The sequence below is a fragment of the Watersipora subatra genome, chromosome 11 (assembly GCF_963576615.1).
Source record: "Watersipora subatra chromosome 11, tzWatSuba1.1, whole genome shotgun sequence".
Taxonomy (NCBI): domain Eukaryota; kingdom Metazoa; phylum Bryozoa; class Gymnolaemata; order Cheilostomatida; family Watersiporidae; genus Watersipora; species Watersipora subatra.
In genome coordinates, this window is record NC_088718.1 from 7,045,013 (window position 1) to 7,070,397 (window position 25,385).

Below are 25,385 nucleotides of genomic sequence, written 5' to 3' on the forward strand. Positions count from 1 at the left end.
GACATGGCAGACTCACAAAAGGCAACGGGTCCTTCAAACAACAAAGAAAAAGGAGAGCATCTTTTTCAGGCTGCTTTCGTAAGCGACTGTTTCTAATAACAAGAAAACTTATGTCAAATCACACCTGGTTGATTCTCGGACTTCTACTGATTGACCGAAAGCAGTCCAGATCATGTTTGATAAAGAAGCAGCCAAAGTCACCAACCAGTCGAGTGAAAGGGAGTCGTTACACTCGGGATTCACAAGAACCTTGCCTGGGTAGAAGAGGTCGAGAACGCTGAGCTCGTCAAAACAGCTCGAACCTCTTGCTTGACTGAGGCCAAGCCGACCAAGGAACTGACCATGACTCATACCTCGACTAACATCAAGCCACTGGTGGTGGAGCTAAAATGCCTGACCAAACGGTCAAAAGAAGGAGTGATTTGGTGGTGACGCCATTTGTACAGAAACCACTGAAGCCATGCAGGGTGAGGCTGGCACTTGAGAACTGTGTGATGACATCACCAGCATCTGAAGATGTCAACAGCACGCTTTGCAGCATTTTACCATTTATGTGTGTCTCTGCTAGTGGCAACACGCTTCACGCGAAAAATTGATGTCACACCAAAGAACACATGGTGATTTCATGTGTGGGAGTGCCGCATATTTTGTCAATAAAACAAGTGGTCAACATTCTTGAAAACAAGAGAATGGCCTACCGCCCTTTTGATGAAGTTGTGTACACCTACTCTGACTATAGTTAATCGACCCCGCAAGGAGCCAAAAGTCAAGCTGGTGGGAGTGGACAGGCATGAGCCTAAAGAGACTCGTCAGCCAAAGCGGTTGATAAAGTATCCAGAACCACCTTCTCATAACCGAGCCAGTTTGAATTGGTTGAGTCTGCCCGTACACAGCCCCATGTTCAAGTCGTCTAGACAAGAGCTAAAAGAGACCTCGACATAGCCTGAGTCACGCTGGGAGCACCTGTCTTAAACTCTAAAATGTCTGCCTGCAAACCAGCCCCTGTACCACCACCAATAGAAGCAAGCCCAGGAACTATTGGAAGGCCTCTGTTGCTAGCAGGAGTTGGCAACGCAAACTGCTAGCCTGATCAGGAAGCTGAAGGAGGAGGAATGCACTTTTGCGGAATGAAAGGGCCCCTGCCTTGAGTACACGGCTCAACAGCACCAGCTCTAGACCCAGCTGATCTCTCTTTCTGAAATTGAGTTGATGGCATCTAGTGCATCTATTGGAGAACAGAGTGGTGGCCGAATGGCAAAGCCAGGGTCGAGAACAAAAAGAGATGCCGAAGTGACTGACACCAAGAGCGATTTGAGTTCTGACTCAGCCAATGAAACGGCTTTTGCTAAAACGCTCACAAATCGAAGCTCCACCCCTGCAACCGAGAGGCAAATCGTAACTAGCCAAAAGCATTTATAAAGAGCCAAGATGAGAAAGGAAAAGCAGTTTCAACTATGCAGTTATATGTTTATTGCATATTTAACTGTATCTACTCATATATTTTTGCAAAGTCATTCCTTTGAACTCAGGCGGTGCGATTCTAAAGATGCATGTAGAAAAACTCGGTTAGTTATTTTACTGAATTAATTGCTCATGAATTAATATGAAATTATTGTTCAGTCAATTAATACAAACAAAGAAACTGACGATGCTGAAGTGGAATTTTGCAAAAGACCGATATTTTGTGGGATCGATTACTAGTTGTCGGACCCTGACTTGGTTCTCATATGCGATTACATATAAATATTTATATGTAACAATGTCTAAATATTTATATACACATAAACATTTTACATATCTATATATCATATATAAATATTTCAAATTCTCTAGTGGTCAATAACCCGCTTCTGCTCCTATCCTAGGCACTACAACTAATCTATAGTTTATATGCTAGTGCATCACTAGTGGAAAAGCAAAAGGGTGCAAGAACGCAACAACTATAAACATGCAAAAGCGAATAGAAGCTGTGTGCACAGCTAAAGTGATGCAGCTCTTTGTATGGTGTTGTATAGAAGTATTAGCAAAAGCAGATAGCGTAATGGAAAACAACTAAACACCAGAGCCATTTGCAATATTACGATAAACATGACACCTAATACATTAGAGGACCAGCAAGAACACAGTCATCATATACTCATCTACAAGCAGCTTAGAAACCTTTTGTGGAAGTAGCCAATGAGGAGAGACATCAATTGACATGCCAGAAAACCATTAACAGTTGTCAGACCTGTACCAGACACGACCAAGACAATTGGAGTTAGTCATCATTTCGAATCATTACATTCTCATGAGGTATTTAAGACAAGTTCACTCAATTTCTAACCCTCTGCAACATAGAGAACAGAACCTGAGCGCCTAAACACCTTCTCACAGGCTAACAGAGACATCTATAAAAGATAACAGCTCCAACGACTCAGGGTCTGTCTATCTATCAATTGATCTATCTCTCTCTCCTTCTCAAAGACCTGCTGAGGCTCCCTCTGCCTGCTAAAGCATGTTCTTCTGCTTTGTTAGCCTTCCTCTTTCTCTTCTGCCTCTGAAGCCTCTATCCTTTCCTTACCTATAGAGCCTCCTTCTCCATGATCAGCTGATCCTCTGCCACTTCCCTATCTCAACTACTATATATAAGGACTGCCATGACTCTCATCTGACTGTCGAAACTCGCATCTGTACGGACCGAGCAAGCAAGACCGTCCGAGTAAGGGTGTAGCTTTTATTGGCTATATTAACCTTTTTTTATTAATATTATTTTTTGAAGTGTAATAACTATTCTCTATAAAAAAATTGATTAATTTTGAGACAATGCAGAACGATGGAACCATAATAAACTGCACGATAACCACATGACTTGGTCAACCCATAAGTTTTTTGACAAGCTTTCAAAAATAGCTAGCATCCAATGAACTGCGCTAAAACAATAATCCAATGTCAGATTAGCTTCAGTTAGGTATTCTCGAGATATATATACATATGCTTAACAAATAATCCTAAAGTCCTTTAAATTTACACAATAAAAATTCCTCCGTTTCTATGTCTTGTTGTAAGTACCAACATTTTATTCTTATGTACACGTATGGCTTACCTATATGCACCTAAAACCTTATTATTATATATTGAATTGATAGGAAGTCGTAATTTCTACAGCATCATATACCACTCATTGTGTACACCTATAACTATCCGTATAATACCCTAATTACCAACCCTACCCAAAATAGTATCGGGGAGGAGAGACCTCACCTATTGTTTTAGTTTCCGTTTAAAAATAAATCTTGTTAAATAACTTTTGGCACATATGATAGAACGAGAAATTCCGTGTAGATTTGCTTTAAATCTCAAACATTACCTATGTTAAATTTTGTTAAAAACAGCTTTTGATTAAAATTCAAAAGTATTGCTCCAACAACTTTGACTTCCAAACACTGTTAATTTTAGCTGTATTTGTTAAACTTGAAACTTGAGGCTCAACAACTTTCCTGTTTGAGACCATAAAATGCATTTTATTTTCAATATTACAATTAAAAGACTTACCAAAGTATACAACTAAAAATTATCGGATTTTCTTCTTATGAAATAGTTAACAACTTTATTACTTAAAACTATGGGATCAAACCTAATGTCTCACTTTCACTACTTGATAATGCACCAGACCCTTTTTCTACAAATTCATTTAAAAACCAATTTCGTAATTTAATTGTTTATTGATGAGTCAAATATGCTAAAACAAACGAAGTAAAAACTCAAAGCTTTGAACATTCGTGTCGACTTCAGGTCATTTTCAGCTTGTGACAGATTAGCTAATATGGATAGTTGATCTGCCATACAGCTGTGTGACTTGACCTCAGGTATTAAGAAATACACTTTTATACTGCATGTAATGCCAGGCTTTTTTTTTAAATACTGCCTAAAGCTTAAGCCTATAACATTTTAATATCCCAAATAAACATTTGTTACTCAGCGAAAATAAAATAAAAATTAACGAAAAGATTGTGTGTTTCCATTTGATTATGGCAAGCTATAATAGCCTTGTAACTAACTTTCATTTTATATTAAAAAAACTAGTGTAGAACACTTTTATATTGTTTAAAACTCATTTGCCATGGAAAATATTTTTTACATAAGACTGTTTTACCTTACAAAGAATACCATCTCAAAAGATTATAAGCTAGTGCTATGCAATTTGTTTAGTAACTATGTGACTACTATAAAACAGTGGCACCGCAGTTTTGACTATCAATCATATCAATACTACGCTTCCAATTGACAGCAAAGGGAGAGTTACAGTTTCTCAATTGATTTGATTTAACTACTTGTTGACTTTTGATACAAAATGCTTTTATTCTTTAAAAAAAAAGTGCACCATTTCGTAAATGTTTAAATACTAAAAGAAGAATTTTATGATTTTTAAAAAATATTTGCTCAAAAGTAAAAACTGTTAGAGCTTGATGTAACACAATGGCAACATATGGACACGATTAAAAAAATAAACACACTTTCAAACTTGAAAGAAAATAGTGGGGATGCAATTTTAGAGAAAAGTTTTGAAATAAAGTTAATTTTTAAAGGAAAAAATTAAATTGCAGATTGAAAAGTTTTCTAAATTAATAAAATAATCAAGTATTTTTTAAAATACAATGAAATCGTAATCCTATATTTTCCAGCTACATGTATATTCAGCAGTGCACAGAATTCTGTACCATTTTATAAAGCTTTGCAACTAAACGTAAACCAAAACAAACTAAAAGCAATATTACCATTGATAATTTAAACATTAATTCAAACATCGATGTGAGTTTTAGAAAGTAATATACAATCAAGAGAATCATATCAATAGTGTAGCAAAGTAAACACCTTCTACTAAAAGGAAGACCAAGTGCTCATACAAAGAAAATGATTAACAACTTGTAGTGGACAGAATGATGTTATAGTAATTACCTTTATGTCTAGGAGAACTAATTTGACGTGTGTGTTAGAGTACGTATATCCTTGTATGAATGTGTGTGAAGTTCTGTCTGTATGCAAGTGATTGTGTGATTGTTTGAAAATGAATTGTCAAGCTGAGTGTACACAATGAATGCCTAAATGGTAGCCTAAGGGCATTGAATTAAGGTTATGTATTGAGGTTTAGATATCACACTTGACATATAAGTTTAACCTAGTCTGATAACTGCGCTCAGTCCTCTGAGAGTGTGCGTCTATGAAAACATTGATTAATTATGAATGGATGACATTTTTGGCACGAAGAACTACTCTTAATATATTGATTAAAGGATACGTGTTTGTTATTATTTTGTTATGAGTGGTTTGAGAAAAATTATGTTATGCATAACTAATCCGAATTCACACACAACATCATTGTTGAAATTGCTTTTTCATTTTGTTCTATTTTGACTATGTTCAGTATGTATGCTTTTGCTTAGCTTTTGGGAACTAATTTGATTATTACTGGCTCAGTTACTAGTGAACGTGTTAAGCTATTGAAAGCAATTAGAGATATTTATCAGTAGAAGTTACTTCTTTATTCTATAAGTCAAACAATTAAAATGCCCACTAACAAAAATCTAAACAGTAATATTGATGACAAAAGGTTAGAGTAGCTAATGAATGTTACACCTTTACTCGAATGATCATCCATATTTGTTTGCTCAATCTTATACAGCTGTGAGTCTTGACAGTCAAGCGAGGGCTGTGACAGTAAATAAGGAGGAAGTTTTGGCAGGTGGTGCGAGAAAGAGACTCCACAGGTAGGAGAGAGAGGCTCCTCAGTAGGCAGAGAGAGAGCGTCTAAGCAGGCCCTCTGAGAGAGAGAGGAGAGAGGGAAAATAGGGGAGAAAGAGAGGGTCAGGGTGAGAAGGGGAGTGACAGAGGGGGAGATAGGGGGAGGGGAAGAGAGGGGAAAGGGAGGGAAGGGAAAAAAAGGGAGGGAAAGTTGGGGAGGGAGAGAAGTGGGAGGGAGAAAGGGGGAAAGAAGGAGAGGGAGCGAGGGGAAAAAAGACGGAGAGAGGGGAGAGGGGGAGCGAAAGAAGGGGAGGGAGAGAGGGGGAGGGAGAAAGGGAGAGAGAGGGGAAAAAAGAAAGGGAGGGAGCGAGGGAGAAAAGGAGAGGGAGAGAGAGGGGGAAAGAGGGGAAGAGAGGGGGGAGAGAGGGGGAAGAGGGGAGAGAGAGGGAGGGAGAGGGAGAGAGGGGAGAGAGAGGAGAGAGAGACAGAGAGAGACAGAGAGCTCTGCAGGCCCTTGGGAGAAAGAGGTTGAGTCAACGGAGCTGTTCTCTTTTATAGATGTCAAGCATGTGGGAAGACTAGCTAACCTGTTGGAGTAGGTTAAGTGTTAAGGTTCAATGCTTTATGTTAGGTGAGCATAGATATCTTGTTTGCGTAAGTCTTCAGCTGGTGTATGTGATGTAGACATGTAGGGTGGAGCTTGTAACTTACTCCTGGTATCTAGGTCGTGTCTGACAGAGACTTTTAGATGTGTTTACGAGTAATTGTTTGCTTCATCTCCAATGTTTCTTCAGTGGTTTTCTGGCGCTGGTTGGTAAATTTAACTGCTTTTACATCCCTTTGGCTGTTTTTCCAGCTAATGTTGACCCAATTTCTATGATTGATTCCTCTAATTTTAAAATTTCTAGTTTGCTTTTGATGTTTTTTAATTATTGGATGTTTTGATGTCTTTGGGCATCTTGCTGCTTGTATGTATTTTATGCTTATCTGGTTGTCTGACTGTATTCCTTCCCTATTGGTATGTTGCTTTCGGGATATTTCCATACAACAAAACCATGCTACCACTTATGCTGAAAAACCCAAGTATAAAGCATTGAAAACATACCATAGTTATTGAGATATCCACAAAGATTATTTTAAGACCAATCTAGTGATAATCTTTGTATTTGTGAGGTGCAATGTCTGTGGAATGTCATTCAGCTTTGAGAAGATATGTTGTGGGAAGGTTATGCATGGTACATTATAGAAACATTAGTTTGCTTTAGAGGTACAACGTTGATGGAATGTTGTCTAGCTTGAGAAAGAGATGTAATGGAAAGGGTAGGCCCGGTACATTATAATAATGTAGTACTCCATTCGTTAGAGGAACATTCTATGAAATATTTTCAGAATGTTTGAAAGTGTCTACACCGTTACATTCCACTAATGTTCTGCACAAAACGCTCCTGGGATGTTAGCTAAATACTTCGAGGCATCATTATGAAAGGTATGTTTGGGAATTATTACATAATGTTCTAATAATATTGTGAGAATTTTGTGTGAGATCATTTGCTAAACGTTCCGTAATGATGGAACACCATAATGTTTTAAATACATTGCAAGCCAATGTTATTTGGGTGTTTACACACAAACATTCCAAAGTAACATTTCTGTAACATTGGACATTTATCTGAAGGTAAAAATGTTGTTGCACCATAATGTTCTAGTTACATTGCATGTCAATGTTATATGGACGTTTATGCTTAAACATTCCAAAGTAACGTTCCAAGAATATTGATGGGACATTCAATAACAATGTTCTTTAACAACGTTATGATAACGTGAGCAAAGTTTATTCCTATAACATTTTAGCTAGAATATTACAGGAATGCACGATTTGTTTTTGAAGATTATTTAAAATGAAGCAATTAAAAGTTTTATAAATTTTCTATTACAAGTAATGAAACAAGCAAAATATTTTAAAAAATTTAGGTTAATTTTAAACGATTTATGTAAAGAAAAATTAAAGTCATTAAATATTTCAATTTTTGTGTTTCATAACAAATATTGCAAAAATGACTAGGTTCCATTAAAATGCGGTTTGCATTAGAGTGTGATAGTTATGGTGTACTTTACAACTGATTACATAGCTATAATTTTATTTTGTTCTATATACTTTTATGTTATTATATATAATACTCTAACAGAAAAATAATATGAAGCAAAAAAAACTATTCGTATAAAAATCACTTGCAAATGGTAGCACAAAGAGTAAAATAAGCTACTGTTTGTGCATTTACATTTATACCTTTGATATTCATTATAGCTTAAGGAACAAATGTTGTGGGAAGGTTATGCTAATACCTTAGGCTATAGCGACGTTAGAGAAATATCCTGTAAATCGTTATCAGAATGTTTGAAAATGTCAACATATTTACATCCCATTATTGTTCGGCACGTAACATTCCTATAATGTTAGCTAGTATCTTTGCTGCAACATCATAAAAGGAATTTTTGTGGGATATTACGCAAAGTTCTCCCAGTATTGTGGGAATGTTGGGCAAGATCATTAGCTGAACATTCCAGCAATGTATTTCCCACAACGTTCCAGCAACGTTGTGGAAAATACGTTGTAGGAAAATACGCTCCAGCAATATATTTCTCACAATGTTGCTGTAACGTTAAAAAGATGTCTGCAAAATAGTGTGTGACAACGTAGCAATGAAATGTTTTTGGGATTTTTCGGAACATTCCAGGAATGTAAAATTGTTTGTTGGGCAGGTGATAATAACTATAACAGACCATCAGAACCATTGTGTCTTTTAAAAAAATCTCTACCTTCTCTCCCATTCAGTGTTTTACAAATTTTTAAGGATGAATGTTTTAAAATTTTCTTTTGTTAGATCATTTATTTTGTGATTTTTATTTGCATTTATTAGTTTATTTAGATCATTTATAAACAAATTTTGTAGAGTACTTCTAGTATTTGTTTGATAGACAAGTTTTGAGAAATAACCATTTGCTTCATGACTAATAACTGTTGCAAGTAGTGGGTTATTTCCTGACGAACTATATCAGATATGAGTTGTAATGACTCTTCTGGTGGGTTAAATGAACTGCGTATAAATTACTTAATGCATTGATATGTCTCCAGGGAGTAATCTCTGTTCCATATAGATTGGTAAGTACACGCATGAGGTAATATCACTGCTAAAAATATTTTCCTAGCAGTTGTGGGCTGAGGCCAGTTGTTAGTAATGGTTTGATTAGGTTCTATTTTCTAGAGATAGTGTTCATTGCCTGTGCTCTTTGAGTTTTGAATGCAACAGACTTATCTGCAGGGAGACCGAAAACTTTTGTTTCACTAGTACAAGACCCCTTTTCGCTATTTATATTCACACTGTTTTGTACTCCAAGGAAGTTGAGCAGGTCAGTTTTAGAGCAGTTCGGCTGAATTCTCCATTTCCTTATCCATCGTGTAATTTTATTGCAGTTTTTTTAAGACTTTTCTCTAGAAGAGTAACATTTTGTGCCCATGTTATGATACTACTATCATCCGTGAATTGCAGTAGTAGACCACTTATGCTGTCTAGCATACCGCTGGTAAATATAAACAAGAGGGAAGGTAGAATGCTACCTCCCCAATTGGAGGATATTGGAGAATATTGGAGTAATCCAATATGACATGGCTTTTGATCAGAAGTCTACTTGTTGATAGTGATTTCTCTTTCTGTAAAAATTCTCTGGATAAGTTTGAGTATAGGCCTGTCAATACCGAGCTCCTATAGTCGGTATATCATGCCCTTATGCCATTCACTGTCAAACTCCTTTTGTATTTGAGGAATATGCCTGATATGCTCTGTTTCTTTTTGGTGCTCGATAGTAGTTGTTATCATCGTGGTCAAGTAGGTTGAAGTACTGCTGCTATTTTGAAAGCCGTGTATTGGGAAGTGTATTATTTTTGTCAACATAGTCTCTTGGACGGCGTTCAATAATCCACTCTATAACTTTACCTACATATGAGCTGATTGTCATAGGTCTAAATGAAGACGTTTGTGTTTATGCTTTTTTGCCTGGTCTTTTTAGAAAATAACATTGTTACCATTTTACTATGGCCTTTTTTATGATCTGCAAACTCTTGTTGAATGAGGGTAATAGGAATATGGGAAATTGACTTTCACTATGTTTTACCATTAGTGGGTGTACATATTTCATATGCCCTGCACTTTTTGTGCTGTGTGCATTTTCCTTATGGCATCCATTATTTCATTGACTGAAATGCAAGAGGAAAGTGCGCTATTTGTCACTTGTGAATCACATTGTGTTTAAAAAACTTCCCGATCTACAAAATTTTCCCAGTCTGGATTGAAATTTCTTTCCTTAAGATGTTTGTCTCTGAAGATATCCTCACATACAAACTGAGCTTTATCCCTCTCATTCGTTATGGTCTTGTTTCTATCAATGAGTGTGGTAATGCTTTGCTCTCTACGTTTATAAAATGTTCCTCTAGAAGTTGCTCGTTTGGTTGTCTTTACCATTTAGTGTATCCGCTTATTGTTGCAGATATTCAGATTTTGCTGAACTGAGCACTTCAGTGAATTTTTGTTTGGCATCCTTACGGAGGTCTCCATTTGCAAAGAATTTTTTTGTTTTTCTCAGAATGTTAGAGAGTCTGGTCAATTCTGGTTTTCAATACAGCTTATCACGACCGTTTGACCTGAGTAGTGGAATGACTTCATCCCTGCATTTCTTATTATCCCCAGCATGACATTTCATACTTCTTCAGGCGATTCTAATGTTTGTACTGCATATAACTTGTCAGCTGCCTTTTTGTGTAATAATTCATGAAAAGCTATCTAGTCAGCCAATTTCAAATTGCAATTGATTTTATTGAAGACTTTAATTGATTAAAAGGTTAGTCTACACAGATACATGCCTTCTTATAGGTACCTTCGTAAAGAGCTCTGTTTTATCATCTATTTCTTGAGATACAGTGAGTCCTGCTGATCTATCAGGTAACAATACTATATCTATCCGACTGCCTCCATTTTAACAGAGCAAAAGAGTTTTGTTTTAATGAATTGATGATCATCATTTCACTGTTTTGACCGAACTTATTTAGCATGACACCCACAGGATTTTTCAATTGATTATTCCTGTTTTGATGTCTTAGATTTAGATCACCGGCAATTATTACCGATTTGCAGTTGAACATTGAGCACTGTCTCCATAGGTTAGAAACCAATGATATTTTTTTGTTCACTTTAGCTTGATAAATCCTTTAGTACAATGTAGGCTGAGCAAATCAAGATACGATTGGCTTCAAAAGAGACCAGCGCAACCTAGGTACCAAACATTTTCGTATTTTAGATCTAACATCTTATCAGCAGTTGGTGAGTTGGGTAAGCAGGTCTACTTCTCCTTGGTGATATGTTTTTGTTAGGTTTAATAAGAGTTGTATAGCTGTCTACTAATAACGAAGAGTCAGCCTTAATCTTTGTGTATGAGAGACAGAGAAAATATGGAGATCTTTTATTTAGTATTTGTTTAATGCCATACTTGACTTGTTTGAGCAGCCATTGATGTTGATTTGTAAAATCTTTTTATACCCGTGATCAACACTACTTATTTCTTTGATGCATTTTAAATTGTGTAATCACTCTAAATATTAAGGACAATTTTGCTTATCATTGATGTTTCCCTTTGCAGTTGACATACTTTGGATGCATTTCAGTTTTCCTAGTTTTCGTGTACATCACCGCAACGTTTGCGACTTTCTTCAGATGAGCAATACTTCGAGATGTGACTGAATTTCTAGCACTTCTAATATTGATACAGTAGTTTATGTATAAATTCTTCAACTCTGACATGTGGGTGACAAGATTCTATCAGTAGGCCATTTTTGTGAAGCTCTGTAAAGAGCCTATTGACTGTTAAGTGTTAAGTTTTATTTTGATACTGAGTACCCTAGGACACTTATATTTCGCTAGTATTTAGTTTCGTGAGTAGCATACAGAGTAAAATTTCGATGCAACTTAATTTTGCAGCTCTGATGAGTGCGAAAATATAGTGATGTGAAAATAAATGCAGCGGAACAAATATAATTAGATTCCTCATGTTCGGTTCAAGGGTAAGAAAAATTTTTCAATTTGGGACTAGTTTGTAATTGTAAACCGCAGGTATAATTGTGTGGCCTAAATCAATAATGCAATTTGATCGCTTGCTGCCATTTGTTTTTTGGACTATCAATGAACATTGCTATTTAATTCCGCGTTTTCGCTCGTTCGCTATGATAGTTTAGTTTCGCTCATGAAATTTTCGCGAAAGGATGACTCCGCGAAAGTTAGATGAGGCGAATACATAAGTGTCCTAGGGTATTTTGGTTTTATCCTCGCCTTTTGTCATGCGAATTGCAAGACTATCCCCATGTTTTTTCTTGTACAAGTTTGGCTAACCGGTTGTCATCAATACCCAGCTAAACACTTTTTTGTAATGCCCCAAGAATTATCTTTTCAAGACTGTCCTCTAGTTTTGCAGGCCTTAGACCCTCCAAACATACCATTGTCCCATTTTTTAATTATGATCTGGCACCTTTTTTCCTACTAAGCTGTATCATCATCCTATGACCTTTTATACCAACCACATTATCCTATCAATAATTACTGGCCCACATTGCCATCCCATTGCACATTTCACCTGTCATCCAGGTACAGCTAGTTATGACTACGATTTCTCCTACTACTACACATTTCTTCATATCCAAAACAAAGAAGACAGCGGCATCTACTATGTCTGAAAATGAGAATACTCAGCAGGGAAAAGACAACTCCTGCTCTAACAAAGTTGTAAAATGAATCTATGAATCAGCCAGACGATTACACCAAAACTTGGGTTTAGTGTCTGAGCCAACCCACCTCAGTGGAAACAGCGGTCTCTATCACAATAGCTTTCTACCAAAAACTATCAGAGAGCTCAAAGAAACCAGCAAAACGAGAACCAGTCGCACAGAGCAGTAGTACATTACACGTCCATTCAGGACAGGTCAAGCTTGTTTGTACTGGTCTAAATAAATGCTAAACGTGAGCTTTTGGAGTAAACAGCTTTTTGATACTACCTACTACTGTAAATCTAGCTTTTGGAAAATTGTTTATACTGTCATTTACCTGAGGCCCGTACCCTACACCCTTAGATGGTTTGACGTAAAGAAATCTATGAGGTAATAAAGTGATGGGTCTTGGATTACAATTTGGTAATAATGTTGGATTGGTAATAAGTGTCTTGGACTGACAATATTGAGTTCATACAAATCACATAATTAAATAGTAATGTTTTTTTTCTTATTTCAATATTTATGATTTCATAATATGTGTACTTAATTGAATAAATTCATTACTTGCAGCATAGTTACTATAATCTCAAATGTGCCGAAGCATACGCTTAGCATATATATATATATATTTCTGAATTAGATAAATGTTCATGTAAAATGTGGGTGTATCACTAACGAATACATTGATAAATTTGAAGTTTTATTACGATATTTGCATTGAGACTAACTCTTGCCTGTGTTGCAAAAGTTTTGCCTGGTCAACAAAATGCACACCTGCTCTCAATGTCAAAAAAACCAAGTATTGAAAAGTAATCTCAGTAATTACGCTGTTGATCTTTTACAATGAGCTCCTCAACATCTGGATTCTCATCTGCAGGTTTCACCTTGGAATCACAATATTCTTTCAAGAAATCTTCTTTTTCTGCCAAGTGAGGATATTTTTCAATAAGACGCCGTTGGAGTTGTTTACTCTTCTTACGATAGAATGCATCACGCTTGCGTTGCTTCTCATTCCAAAGCAGCTTGAAGTAACGAGTCCAATCGCCTAAATTTTCGTATCTTTTTCTGTAAGTTAAACCATCTGGTGAAGGCATACGCAATGCACAAAGTTAATTTCATCACTTATAATCATTGTAAGCGGTTTGGTGAGAGTGGACAATGTTTTAAAAATTGCTGACATACAATAACAGGTGTTGACATATTATATATATTGTATATACTGTAAAACCTCAAATTGGACGCAATGGCATTCTATTTTTCTACCCTTTTTCTAAAGTGGCGGTCAAATGGAGTTGGCGTTCAAATAGGCGACATTATTTTGGTTGCGTTATTTTTCAAATGGCTCGACAGAACTTTGAGAAGATAAATTTAGCCATTTCATGGCCGTAGCGAATGTCGCCTATATTTTGCCCTCATTTTCTGGTGGAGCGATATTAAACCTTTGTGATGCAATAAATCTGCTAACTTACCTCTAACTTGCCAAAGACATCTTAATAAATATGCATTGAGAAATCGAGAAATATTTCTACCAGCTGATATCTATTGCTTGCAATTAACCTACGATGATATAGCCTGTGTCCTGCTTTGCAATTTGTTCGAGCTTTCAATTTTTATTGCATTTTAAATTTGAAGACATTTTTATTTTATAACTATACTTAGCAATGTTGCATGAAAGCTCATGGCACTCATTGATGTTTGCTACAGCTTGCAGCCAAAACTAAGCATTTTATGTGCAATAGAAGTGGAGTTTGGAGCGCCGATCAATCGTAAGATCAGATTACCGCAATGATACTATCAAATAATATGCTACAAATATGCAAATTTATAAATTATATAAGGATAATCTATCAAATGCTACAAAGATATATTCATGAATAAGTGACATAAATGAATCATTAATATATTACATGTATGCAGAAACAAAAATTAACGTTTTTAAAATAAAAATATTTGCATTGTTCGCTCGGATAGCTGCGTTTTGATTGTTTCTTTCGATGGAACAAACATCTTCTGGATGTCCAATATATATGTTTTCCACAATGTTTTCTGACCTCAACTTTTTTCTGCACTGCATTACTAATCAATATTAGCATCTGAACAATTTTTTGGCAGAGCAAAACTTTTACGCGTTGCATTTAACTTTTAGTTTGACATTTAACTTTTAACATTTAGTTTTGCTCGCTAAACGTAACCTTTGTACCATTGCAGATGTAAACCATTTTTATATACATGTATGTACTTCAGACGAGCAAGACCTCATCAAACCAGGAACTACTATCAGCCTGAGACAGTTATTAATTATTTCTATGGTGTTGCTTTCAAAGTTCATCTACCATCGTAAATTTAAACCGTTTTTTTATATATGTACTAGAGATGCCCCGATTCTAAATTCACCAGCCGATTCAGATACCGATCCGATATACCGATCCTAATTGAAAAATAATCCGATTCAGATCTTTTGTGTTGCATAGATAGTAGCTCATTTCATTATGCAAATACAAACATAATGCAAAGAAAACATGAATATTATTGTATTTATTTGTTTGCATTTATAGAAAAAAATATATACATATTCACATACTGACATACCGTGCATGTAGTAACAAAACAGTCCATGTTTCTTGTAATTTGTAAATAAAGGTAATTACTGTTAGTGGTACAGTTCTATCTGTGATAACGAAGTCCCTCTTCTATTGTTGGATGAACTGCTGTGCCTGTACAAGTTTAGAGCAAATCAATGTTTCTTTTAAAAACCGTTAGTGATTCAATTATCTCAGTAAGACGTCTCTTTTCTTCCATCATTATCAATGTAGCCGAGCGTACTGAAGGGGGATTCCCTTGCAACAGATGTTGGAGGACAGGCCGCATACCGATTCGCCACTGGGGTTACCGTTTTTTGTACAATACAAACGATACATTGTATCGTCAGGATCTATAGAGTGATGGATAACTTTATGCGTCGACTGTTTAAATTACTTTCGTAATGCTAGTAAATAGAAATATTACACTGCGTTCTTGTTTCCCACTTTTGTTATATTGTTCGTGATTGCTTGCAATAAAACCTATCGCTGTAATTGGGAAATACCACACTTTTTGTTTACGTTCTGGCTAAAAAGTTTCCTTTGCTGTGTTGATCAGGCTATAGACATGAAATAAATTGTGTGGCAGGCCTGAAATTCATTAAGTAAAAGTAAGAAGCTTACAGCTGATGATTTTTTATTAGTATAGCAGGCTAAAATACAGTTTTCTGCTAAATGGTTGATCTGTAAAAAGTATCGGAAGGTTCAGATTTTTTAAGAAAAGATCGGCCGATACCGATTCAGATACTTGACACTCATATCGGCACCGATACCGATTCCGATACCAAAATCGGGGCAACTCTAATATGTACATCGAAGTATCAAAACCGCGTTAAACAAAGAACTAATATTAGCTTGAGACCATTATTGATTATTTCTATGGTGTTGCTTTCAGAATTTTAAAGACAGAAGCGACAAGCTTTGGAGTTAGACAACGAGAGAATGGATTGTTATTAATGTAAACTATTCATTATTAATACGATTTCGTGGACACCTTTTACTGATCCCTTGATATTATGGGTTAATAAAGATCAAAGATTGTCAATGTGACGGTCAAATAGAGGTAGCATTCAAATAGAGGTGGCGTTCAAATAGAGGTGGCGTTCAAATAGAGGTGGCGTTCAAATAGAGGTGTCAATCAATTAAAGGTTTTACGGTATATTGTATATAAAGGTATTGACATATTGTGATGATGCAAATTTGCTTCAAATGCAGTTGTGTTTCTGCTGAAAGAGTCAGAAAGGCTTCTAGTCTGGTTACGATTTGAAATAAGTTTTTGCTAATACGTTACACTGAACCAACTCAAACTATACAACATATGTCACAACTTTTAGCCAATTTCAAACACAACGAAAATCGCTCCATAGCTACATGCTATGTACATGCAATAATTATAGTAACTAGTAATTACTAACTAGTATTGATTTTAAATCGTCCTAGATTGAAGTCATGTGATACTATTTCTAACAGATCCTTTAGGAGAACAGAGTATACCACCATGGTATTTCCGACGCAGTTGCGAGATATGATTGGTCAATTTCTTGTTGTACTTCGTCAATGACGGCCATCAAAACTGGACAAACATAGTATAGCAGCATTTCACTAATCTTGTGTCGGCGACTGGAACAGAACCGTTTTTTACAAATACTTTTTCGTTTTACACCAAACCGACATTATTGACATTGAAGCAGCTCCGATAAATCATCTTGGTTTGAACACGGCTTTATCGCGAATACTGCAAACAAATTTACCAGCCTAGTTGAGCAATTGAAAAAGAGATTTGAAACAAGATATGATTTTAAGCAAATACTTAGCGGGTTACCGTAAAACCTCTATTTGAGCACCATTTCTATTTGAATGCCACCTCTATGTCACCGCCACCTCTATTTGAATGCCACCTCTATTTGATCGCCACCTCTATTTGACTGCCACCTCTATGTCACCGCCACCTCTATTTGACCGCCACTATATAGAAGGGTTGAAACATAGAGCACCATGGCGTTCATATAGTGGTTTTATGGTATGTCAAGCCTGCTAAATCTTTCTTGATGTGACTTATTTAGACTGACACTCCGGTGAGATGTTATCATAAAGTGAAATGATAATCAACAATACAATAAACAATGAACATACAGAAATTCTTCATTCTCTTCTTTTGGTATGAGAAATTCCTCTTCCATCCTTCTAATTGGTCGATCTAGCTCATCGATATCATCAATCCACTTTGGATGGGGAGGCTCACCAGTTTCCAACATGGAGAGAGCTGTATTTCGCTCAGCCACTACATCTTGTAGGTTGTCCATACTGACTTCCACCTGTATGAGGGTGTCACAATTGCCAGCCATCTTTGCCATGTGTACTTATGATAGACAACTAGCCCATGCTTGATTTTCACAGCTTTTACAACCCTACTTGGCAACCTAGTTTTGAATAGTCAGAGCCATAGATATAGTAAACCCTAGATTGGCGAATAGCCATCATTACAATGGAGCAAAAGTGAGGTCTATAATTGGCTGTTGTTTTCACGACGTTACGTCGTAGTGATGTGCATCACAGTATCAAAGCCTTCAACTGAGCAATAAGTTTAGTAGTGGAAGCACGCTTGGTATGCTAGTTTTTAAGTCATAAACGTAACAATAAGACCAAATTCTTAGTGAAATGTCATCAGAAGAGACCACAACACCCCAGGTATATCCTGAATTGCCCATAACAAGACAGAACTTCAACTCAAAACAAGAAGTTCTCAACAATATCATAAGCTATCTATGCCGATTAAAGACACCAAGCTGAAAGCTGCTAGTGGAAAATAATAGGAAAATCATCATCATGTCGTCATTGGTTTTGAGTCAGCAGCCGAATCTATACATGGCATTGCTCAATATCTTTTCAGCAACTACCCTTACATCAACTACTTCCTAACCTTTAAGATCAACCAGGATCACATTGAGATTCTGTTTTCCACAATACGATCTAAGGGTGGCTATAACAATAACCCGGATGTGCAGTGCTTTAGATCTGCAATTCGAGCACTTTTCATAAAAGCAGATATCACACCAAGTCCCAATGCTAACTGTACTGATCTTGATGTGAGCAGGGCTGAAAAAACTGGCCAACTCCTGCTACATTCTCTGGCTAGAAAAAAGAAGAGACAAAAGCTGAGGAAGGTGAAGATGAGGAGTTGGGTTATGAGGAATTTTTTCTAACTCAAATGTGATGAGTGTATCAAGTTCTTGACCGATGTAGAAGTAGTGGGAAGTGGAAGTAGAAATAGTGATGACATGACCCTAATCTCAGTTAAAAACAGAGGAGGATTGGTGACCAGATTGATAGGCCGAATATGTATTGCTGTAGAAAAGTGCCTACGTTCACACATGGAGAGCTATGGTATCACACAGATAGCTTTTAAACAAGTAACATCACAGACAATAACATATATGTCTTATTACATAACCTCAATCAAGGTTTTACATGTACAGTGCATGCCAACAGTCTACTCAAAACTATAGTAAATCGCTTTACTAAAATCAGAATACACTATGCCGCTTCAAAGCAAGAATCTAGTTCAACCAACCTTAGACAAAAACTATCTCATCTAGTTATTTTCAGTCATGTCTAATGGGTGTTTAATACAGTGGTCCAGAGTAACTGCTTCTAAATCTCATTTGATTCATAGTTTGTTATTAGTTTAATTTCTATTTGGTCACTCTTTGTATTATCAATGATATAGAAGCTTTTAAATCATTGGTATTATTCATTACCATGTGTGTAAGATTCTTGCTTTTCTCATCCAAAGTCATTACAGTCATACTTCGACTTGCGAGCCTAATTCGTTCAGAGACAGCTCGTATGTCAATTTACTCGCATGTTGGTGCAATTTATTTATATATAGAACAATTAAATATATATTGATTGGTTTCCATACTCTAAAAATGCAAATAAAACACTCAAAACAATATATTGTAACAGAAAGAACATGTTGGTTATTGTCCTAACTTACCACATCCTTTCAAAAAGCAACAAATAAAAAATAGTGCAAGGAAATGCAATTAATTAAAATGTAAAATTAAATACATACAATAGCAGCTAATGCTAGCATTTGCCAGAGAGGGAGAGATAAGTTATCCTTCATTACAACAGTTGACTTTGATAAATTTGGATTTTAAAACTTTTAAAAAAATTCTTAAAAGACAAACTTAAAAGCAAACTTTAATCTTTAACTTAATGTAATTAAAATTTCTTCGGTGTTCATAGTTTTAAGTTTCTCGCTGTTTAGCTAATTTTTCTTTTGTTTCGCTCTCACGACCAGCCGGCCGTTTTAAGAGAAACCTATCTAAGGACGTTTGCCTTTGTCGCCCTTTCAGCATGTTGCGATAAGAACGAACACAGGTGTCGTCACCAAGGGTTAATGCATGACCACTAGCCAACTTGTCTGAATGTCTATTTTTTATAGTCTTGATAGATAGCACCGGCCTTTTTACGTAGCATCGTTTCAGTTACGCAGTCACCGGCCAATTGTTTGTCTTTTATCTAAAGCCTGAGCAGTCTCTCCATCAGTGGCCGTGAAGATCGCTGCGTCGTTTAGAAACTATGGTTAGTCCTTATGCAAACTAAATGCCTTGAATATAATCCTTGTGTTTAATAGTTGTGGATGTATTTCCGTCATATTGCTGAGCTAGCTCAATAACGCATACATATTTTGCATATTTTTTAATAATTTTCCGTTTAATATCAATTGTTATTATTCGCTTTTTCTTTGCATTATCTATCCTTTTACTGGCAAACTTTCGGTCTATGCACAGTACTTTTAATTCACATAATTCAGCACTGAAAATCGCGCACAAAAAACATGGTACAAAAGTATAATCTGAGCAGTTGAAAAATACAGAGTGATGCTGTTCTCATAAAACACCTCCGACATACTTGGCAACTGACTCATGTGCTCGTATCTCAAACATGGCTCGTATTTTAGTGCTAAAACTTGCTTAAAAGCTGGCTCGTACCTCAAGTTTCTCGTACGTTAGGGCACTCGTAAGTTGAAGTATTACTGTATAAAAGTTTTACATATTTTCAATAAAGTATGCAGTCTCAGATGCACAAACTATGGAAAAATTGAGCAGTTTTTAGTGCTAAGTCAATAGGAGTTAATAGATCAGCTGATTCGCTTTGCACATCACCATGACGTTGCGTCATGCTAATTATAGGCCTCACTTGTTTTGATTATTCGCATATCTAGGGTTTACTATATCTATGGTCAGAGCTAATAGGTCTAATGTTGCAGTTGTCTTCTCTTGTTTTCTTCTTTTTGGACATTAAAATGACTAGAATATAAGGTTTTCTAAAAACTCAACAAAAAACTGGGTTGATATAATCTTCTGAATGTCAAAAAGGTCTGACAAGTCTAAATTTTAACGCTTAAGATGAAGTCTGTCATCAGACAGTTCTAATATACATTCACTGTGTTTCCACACTTCGAATGGGTTCGGAGTTACTTCCACTCCAAATCATGGAAACGGGAAAATCCAGATGCATTCGACGCCATTTCACTTTGATGAATTTGTGCGCAAGCATTCAATGTGAGGGTACATACTATTCGACATTATAGAAATGGATCTGAATTGATAAAATTTGGTTAAGCTCTTCTTAGTGGAGGTAAAAAAACTCAGCGTACAACGATGCGGGTCTTTGGTATAAAACCGTTCTACTGTTACCCAATACTGTTTCTGTTGACTTTTTACTTGACATTGACATGCCAAGAATGGACTGCGCATACGAATATGATGAAATAATCTCTTTTTTAAATCTGGTAATTGAAACCAACTGCGACCGTAACCCGGAAGTGAGTCTACTTTACCAAGTTTTGTTTTGCGAAATACATCGTGAATCTCGGGAACGATCTATATAGTGCAACGCTGAATCGTTGAAATGGTACGGTGCAAATTCGTCGGCAGTGGGCAACTCCAGACCTATTCAAAGCATGAAAACATAGCGATTCACTCTTGTTGAATCCAAGAGGGTGAGTATTCTTACTATAGCAAATCTGCTAATATTATCAGGAACAACCCACGATTAGTACACGGAACTTTCAAGGGTGGGCCAACAAGCAGATCACTAGCCACTATTAAATTTTAAGCCTGGCATGTCAATAATGTAAACGTATTCATATTGCAAATGTTATAAATTGTAGATATATAGAAGCAGCAGTAGATCAGTAGTGAGCCTGCTGACTCGTGATAACAGACATCAGGCTGTGTCATTAGCGTTAGGGAAGGTATCCAAATAGAATTGCTCGTGTACCAAATCTTGTGAGCAAATGGTCACAACAAGGTCACAGTAAGGTCATAATAAATCCTAAATCAGGAAGAAAATAATTTGCAATAGCGGTTCCTAGTGCGGAAAAATTTAAAAAATGAAGAAGAACATGTGGGTCTATACCAGGGGTCTCAAACACGCGGCCCGCGGGCCGCATGCGGCCCGCAAAGGCATTTCATGCGGCCCGCAAAGGCATTTCATGCGGCCCGCGACACATTTCTATTGTCGGTGTTTTAACTTTTGCAAAAGCGCCATCTTAACCAGGAGAAAATCTTACCTACTTATTTATTCGTTGTCTTTCCATTGATTTCCGTGTAGCGCTCAAAGCATACATCCGGTTTATTATCGCTCACTGTTGATTGCATTGTATAAATTTGATTTTACTATATTTTTTTAAAACAAGTGCCCATGTCTTCTGTTTTGAAAAAAAGAAAACTCGCAGATGAAAAGAGAGTTTTTCAAGTCAGATGGGAGGATTTATATTTTGTGACTGAAGTCAGCGATAAAATTCATTGTCTCGTTTGTCAGCAAACGATAGCGGTTCCGAAGGAGTTCAATGTGCGTCGACACTATGAAACAATGCACCGTGTGAAATATGACGCGTACACCGGCAAAGTCAGACAGGATAAAGTTATTCAACTTAAATCAGCATTATGCAAACAAAGAAGTTTCTTCACCAAAATTAATCAGTCCAACAAGGATTCTGTGAGAGTAAGTTTTGCATTAAGTGAGATGATAGCGAAGTCATCACAACCCTTTACAGAGGGTTCTTTTATAAAAGAATGTCTTTTAACTGCAAGTGACATTTTATGTCCGAATCAAAAGAAACTGTTTGAAGGCATAAGCTTGTCAGCCAATACAGTAGCCAGCAGGATTACAGATTTAGCAGCAAATGTGGAGATGCAATTAACTGAGACAGCTATGGACTTTGAAGCATTTTCAATTGCTCTCGACGAGAGCACAGATGCTTCAGATACCGCACAATGTGCTGTTTATCAGAGGTGTGGACCGCAATTTAAATGTGACAGAAGAATTCCTGGAACTATTACCATTGAAGGGTACTACAACTGGACGTGATTTATTTCAAGCCCTGGAAAAATGCATTGAGAAGTATAACTTGCCATGGGAAAAACTTGTATCTTTGGCCACAGATGGTGCACCGTCAATGTGTTCTCAAAATGTAGGTGTTGTTGGATTGGTGAAAAACAAATTAAACAGCCTTGAAACAGCAGGAATCAATTTCACTAGCATATATTGCATTTTGCATCAAGAAGCCCTTTGTAGTAAAAGCCTACAGATGAAAGAGGTGATGGATGTAGTAGTTAAAACAGTCAACTATATACGTTATCGGGGGCTGAATCACAGCCAGTTTACTTCATTTCTTGCAGATATGGAATCTGAGTATGGTGAACTTATTTATAACACTGAAGTAAGATGGCTAAGTCGTGAAAAAGTTTTGAGGCGTTTCTTTGCACTTAGACATGAAATCGCTTCATTCATGACAATGAAAAATAAGGCAGTTCCTTTACTGACTGATTCTACATTTCAATGCAACCTTGCTTTTCTAACTGATATTACAGATCACTTGAATACACTGAACATAAAGCTTCAAGGTAAACAACAGATTATTACACAGATGTACGACAGTGTGAAATCCTTCAGAGTTAAACTACATTTGTGGATGAAGCAACTAGGTGAGGGTAATTTGGCCCATTTCTCAACTCTGAATTCCTTATGCAAAGTTGAGACCAAATGCTTGAAAGAATATGCAGATTTGATGCCTGAGTTACTTCAACAATTTGATGTGCGTTTTGCAGACTTTAAGTTACTGGAGCCACAATTTCAACTTTTTTCCACGCCGTTTGCTGTAGAAATTGACGCTATTGCAGAGGAATTGCAAATGGAGTTGGTGGAACTCCAGTGTGATACTATCTTGAAGCAAAAATATGCAGAAGTAGGGATACCCGAATTCTACACATTTCTTTCACGAGAAAGATTTCCAAGGTTACTCTCTGCTACTGCAAGGATTCTTACAATGTTTGGCAGTACGTTTGCATGTGAACAATTTTTCTCATCCATGAAAGTTAACAAGTCTGTACTGAGGTCACAGCTCACTAATGAACATTTGCAAGCAACACTGAGATTGGTTTCTTCTCATAAAATCAAGCCTAATATTGATGCCCTTGTTGACGCAAAACGCTGCCAGGTCAGCAGTCAGTACAGAAAGTGACTGAAACCTAAGTTAACCAAATACAGATACGCCAAATACGGTACTTAAATTGACTACATTACATTTGCAATAAATGGATTTTAGAAAGTTTGTAAAGCACTACGTTCTTATTATGTTGTCTTGTTTATTAACTTTTTATAATTTTAAACAATTTCTGGCTATGCGGCCCTCGAGGTACTTTAGAAGTCATCACTTGGCCCTCGGAGCAATTTGAGTTTGAGACCCCTGGTCTATACAATTTAGATTGTTTTCTATGAAAACCGCAGTGACAAGCGTGGAACCTTGTCACTGCGGTTTTCGTACAATGTCACTTCATAACATTGTACACAGTGACCGCAGTGACCTTGTCACTGCGGTTCATACAAGGTATGAAAAACTTCTATAAACACCACAGTGTTATTAGTTTACGATTTCTTTGGCCACTGAGAAATTCAGTCTTTCAAACATGATAAACTCACCTTCTCGAGTCTTTCAGGAGATGGCATGGCGATGTAAAGCCTGTCGTGTTCTGCCTTCATCGTTAGCAACATGTTCATTTCTTTTAACAAGACATACCTATGATTGGAGAAATGTATCAGCACATTGCTATCTTCAAAGGCAGTTGAAGAAGATCTAGAGCGATATGCTGTGTGATATTTCTATCAAAGCCAACTTCCTTTTATCTCTATTCCTACGCAATTTGAGTGTTCAATATTATATTATATTACATATAATGATTATTAATATATTTTAATAGCTATACACTATATAATTATTATAATATCATTCCAATAATTATATAATATCATAATAATTATTATAGTATTACATAATCATTATAATAATCATATATTATATTATTATGTAATATTACATACAAATAAAATATATTATTATATAATATAATTAATTATATATAATAATATATTATTATCTATAATAATTATATATTATTATACTATATATTATTGAACATAGGTAGGATTTATTAATGCATAGATTCGAGTCCATTTACTAAATCAAATTCCATACTACAAAAATGAATGGTTAAGAAAAGCTCTGAGATATTCTAAGACAACATAAAAATTGGAATGAAGAAGCAGGAAGCACATTTGAACACGTTTCATCATTGGAAAAGGAGAGAACAGATATTTTGTTCGAGTTCCATATAGGCCTATACCAACAGTTTTCCACAAGTTAAGCATTTAGATACTGGGCTCAGGTACATTCGGGCTGGAATTAAAAAGCAGGGTTACCATTAAATGTTTTGAAAGATTAGTGAAACCCACTAACATTTTCTTTAATAAAAGAAGATAAAATTGGTGCAGATACAGTAAAGACTCATATAATGTTAAACCTTTTTTTTACATAAATTCCACTTAACACAAAGAATTTATGTAAAGGTTTTACTTTGAATTACATAAGAAGTTCTATATAACGTAAAGTGTCAAGTTGGTGCGAGTTCTCAAATTTGACATTGACAGTGCACGCTCTCCCTTAACTTAACATAAAATTACTGTAATTATGACCCTTAACCCAAGTGAAAGTGACATGAAAGAAGAGAACAGTTATCGATACAAACCAATAAAACTACTGTGGTTATTAAATTAAAAAGTTAAGTTTAGTTTTTCACTTGTTGAGGGGCCAAAGAGATGGGTTTGCGAAGATCTTGGAACGAATCAGACTATTTACATACGTATTTTACGCCTCGTATAACATAAAACCCTGTGGATAACGAAAACCATACTTGTCAAGTAGT

General features: G+C 36.2%; 1 protein-coding gene across 1 annotated transcript in view; it reads right to left on the reverse strand.

The window, feature by feature from the left end:
- Window positions 1-25,385, reverse strand: part of LOC137407764 (uncharacterized) — a 63,042-nt gene that overhangs the window by 34,102 nt on the left and 3,555 nt on the right. Inside the window, 5 exon segments of the mRNA XM_068094146.1 lie at window positions 206-384; window positions 1,179-1,375; window positions 13,356-13,594; window positions 17,242-17,423; window positions 24,106-24,202. Coding sequence (XP_067950247.1) covers window positions 206-384; window positions 1,179-1,375; window positions 13,356-13,594; window positions 17,242-17,423; window positions 24,106-24,202 — 894 coding nt within the window.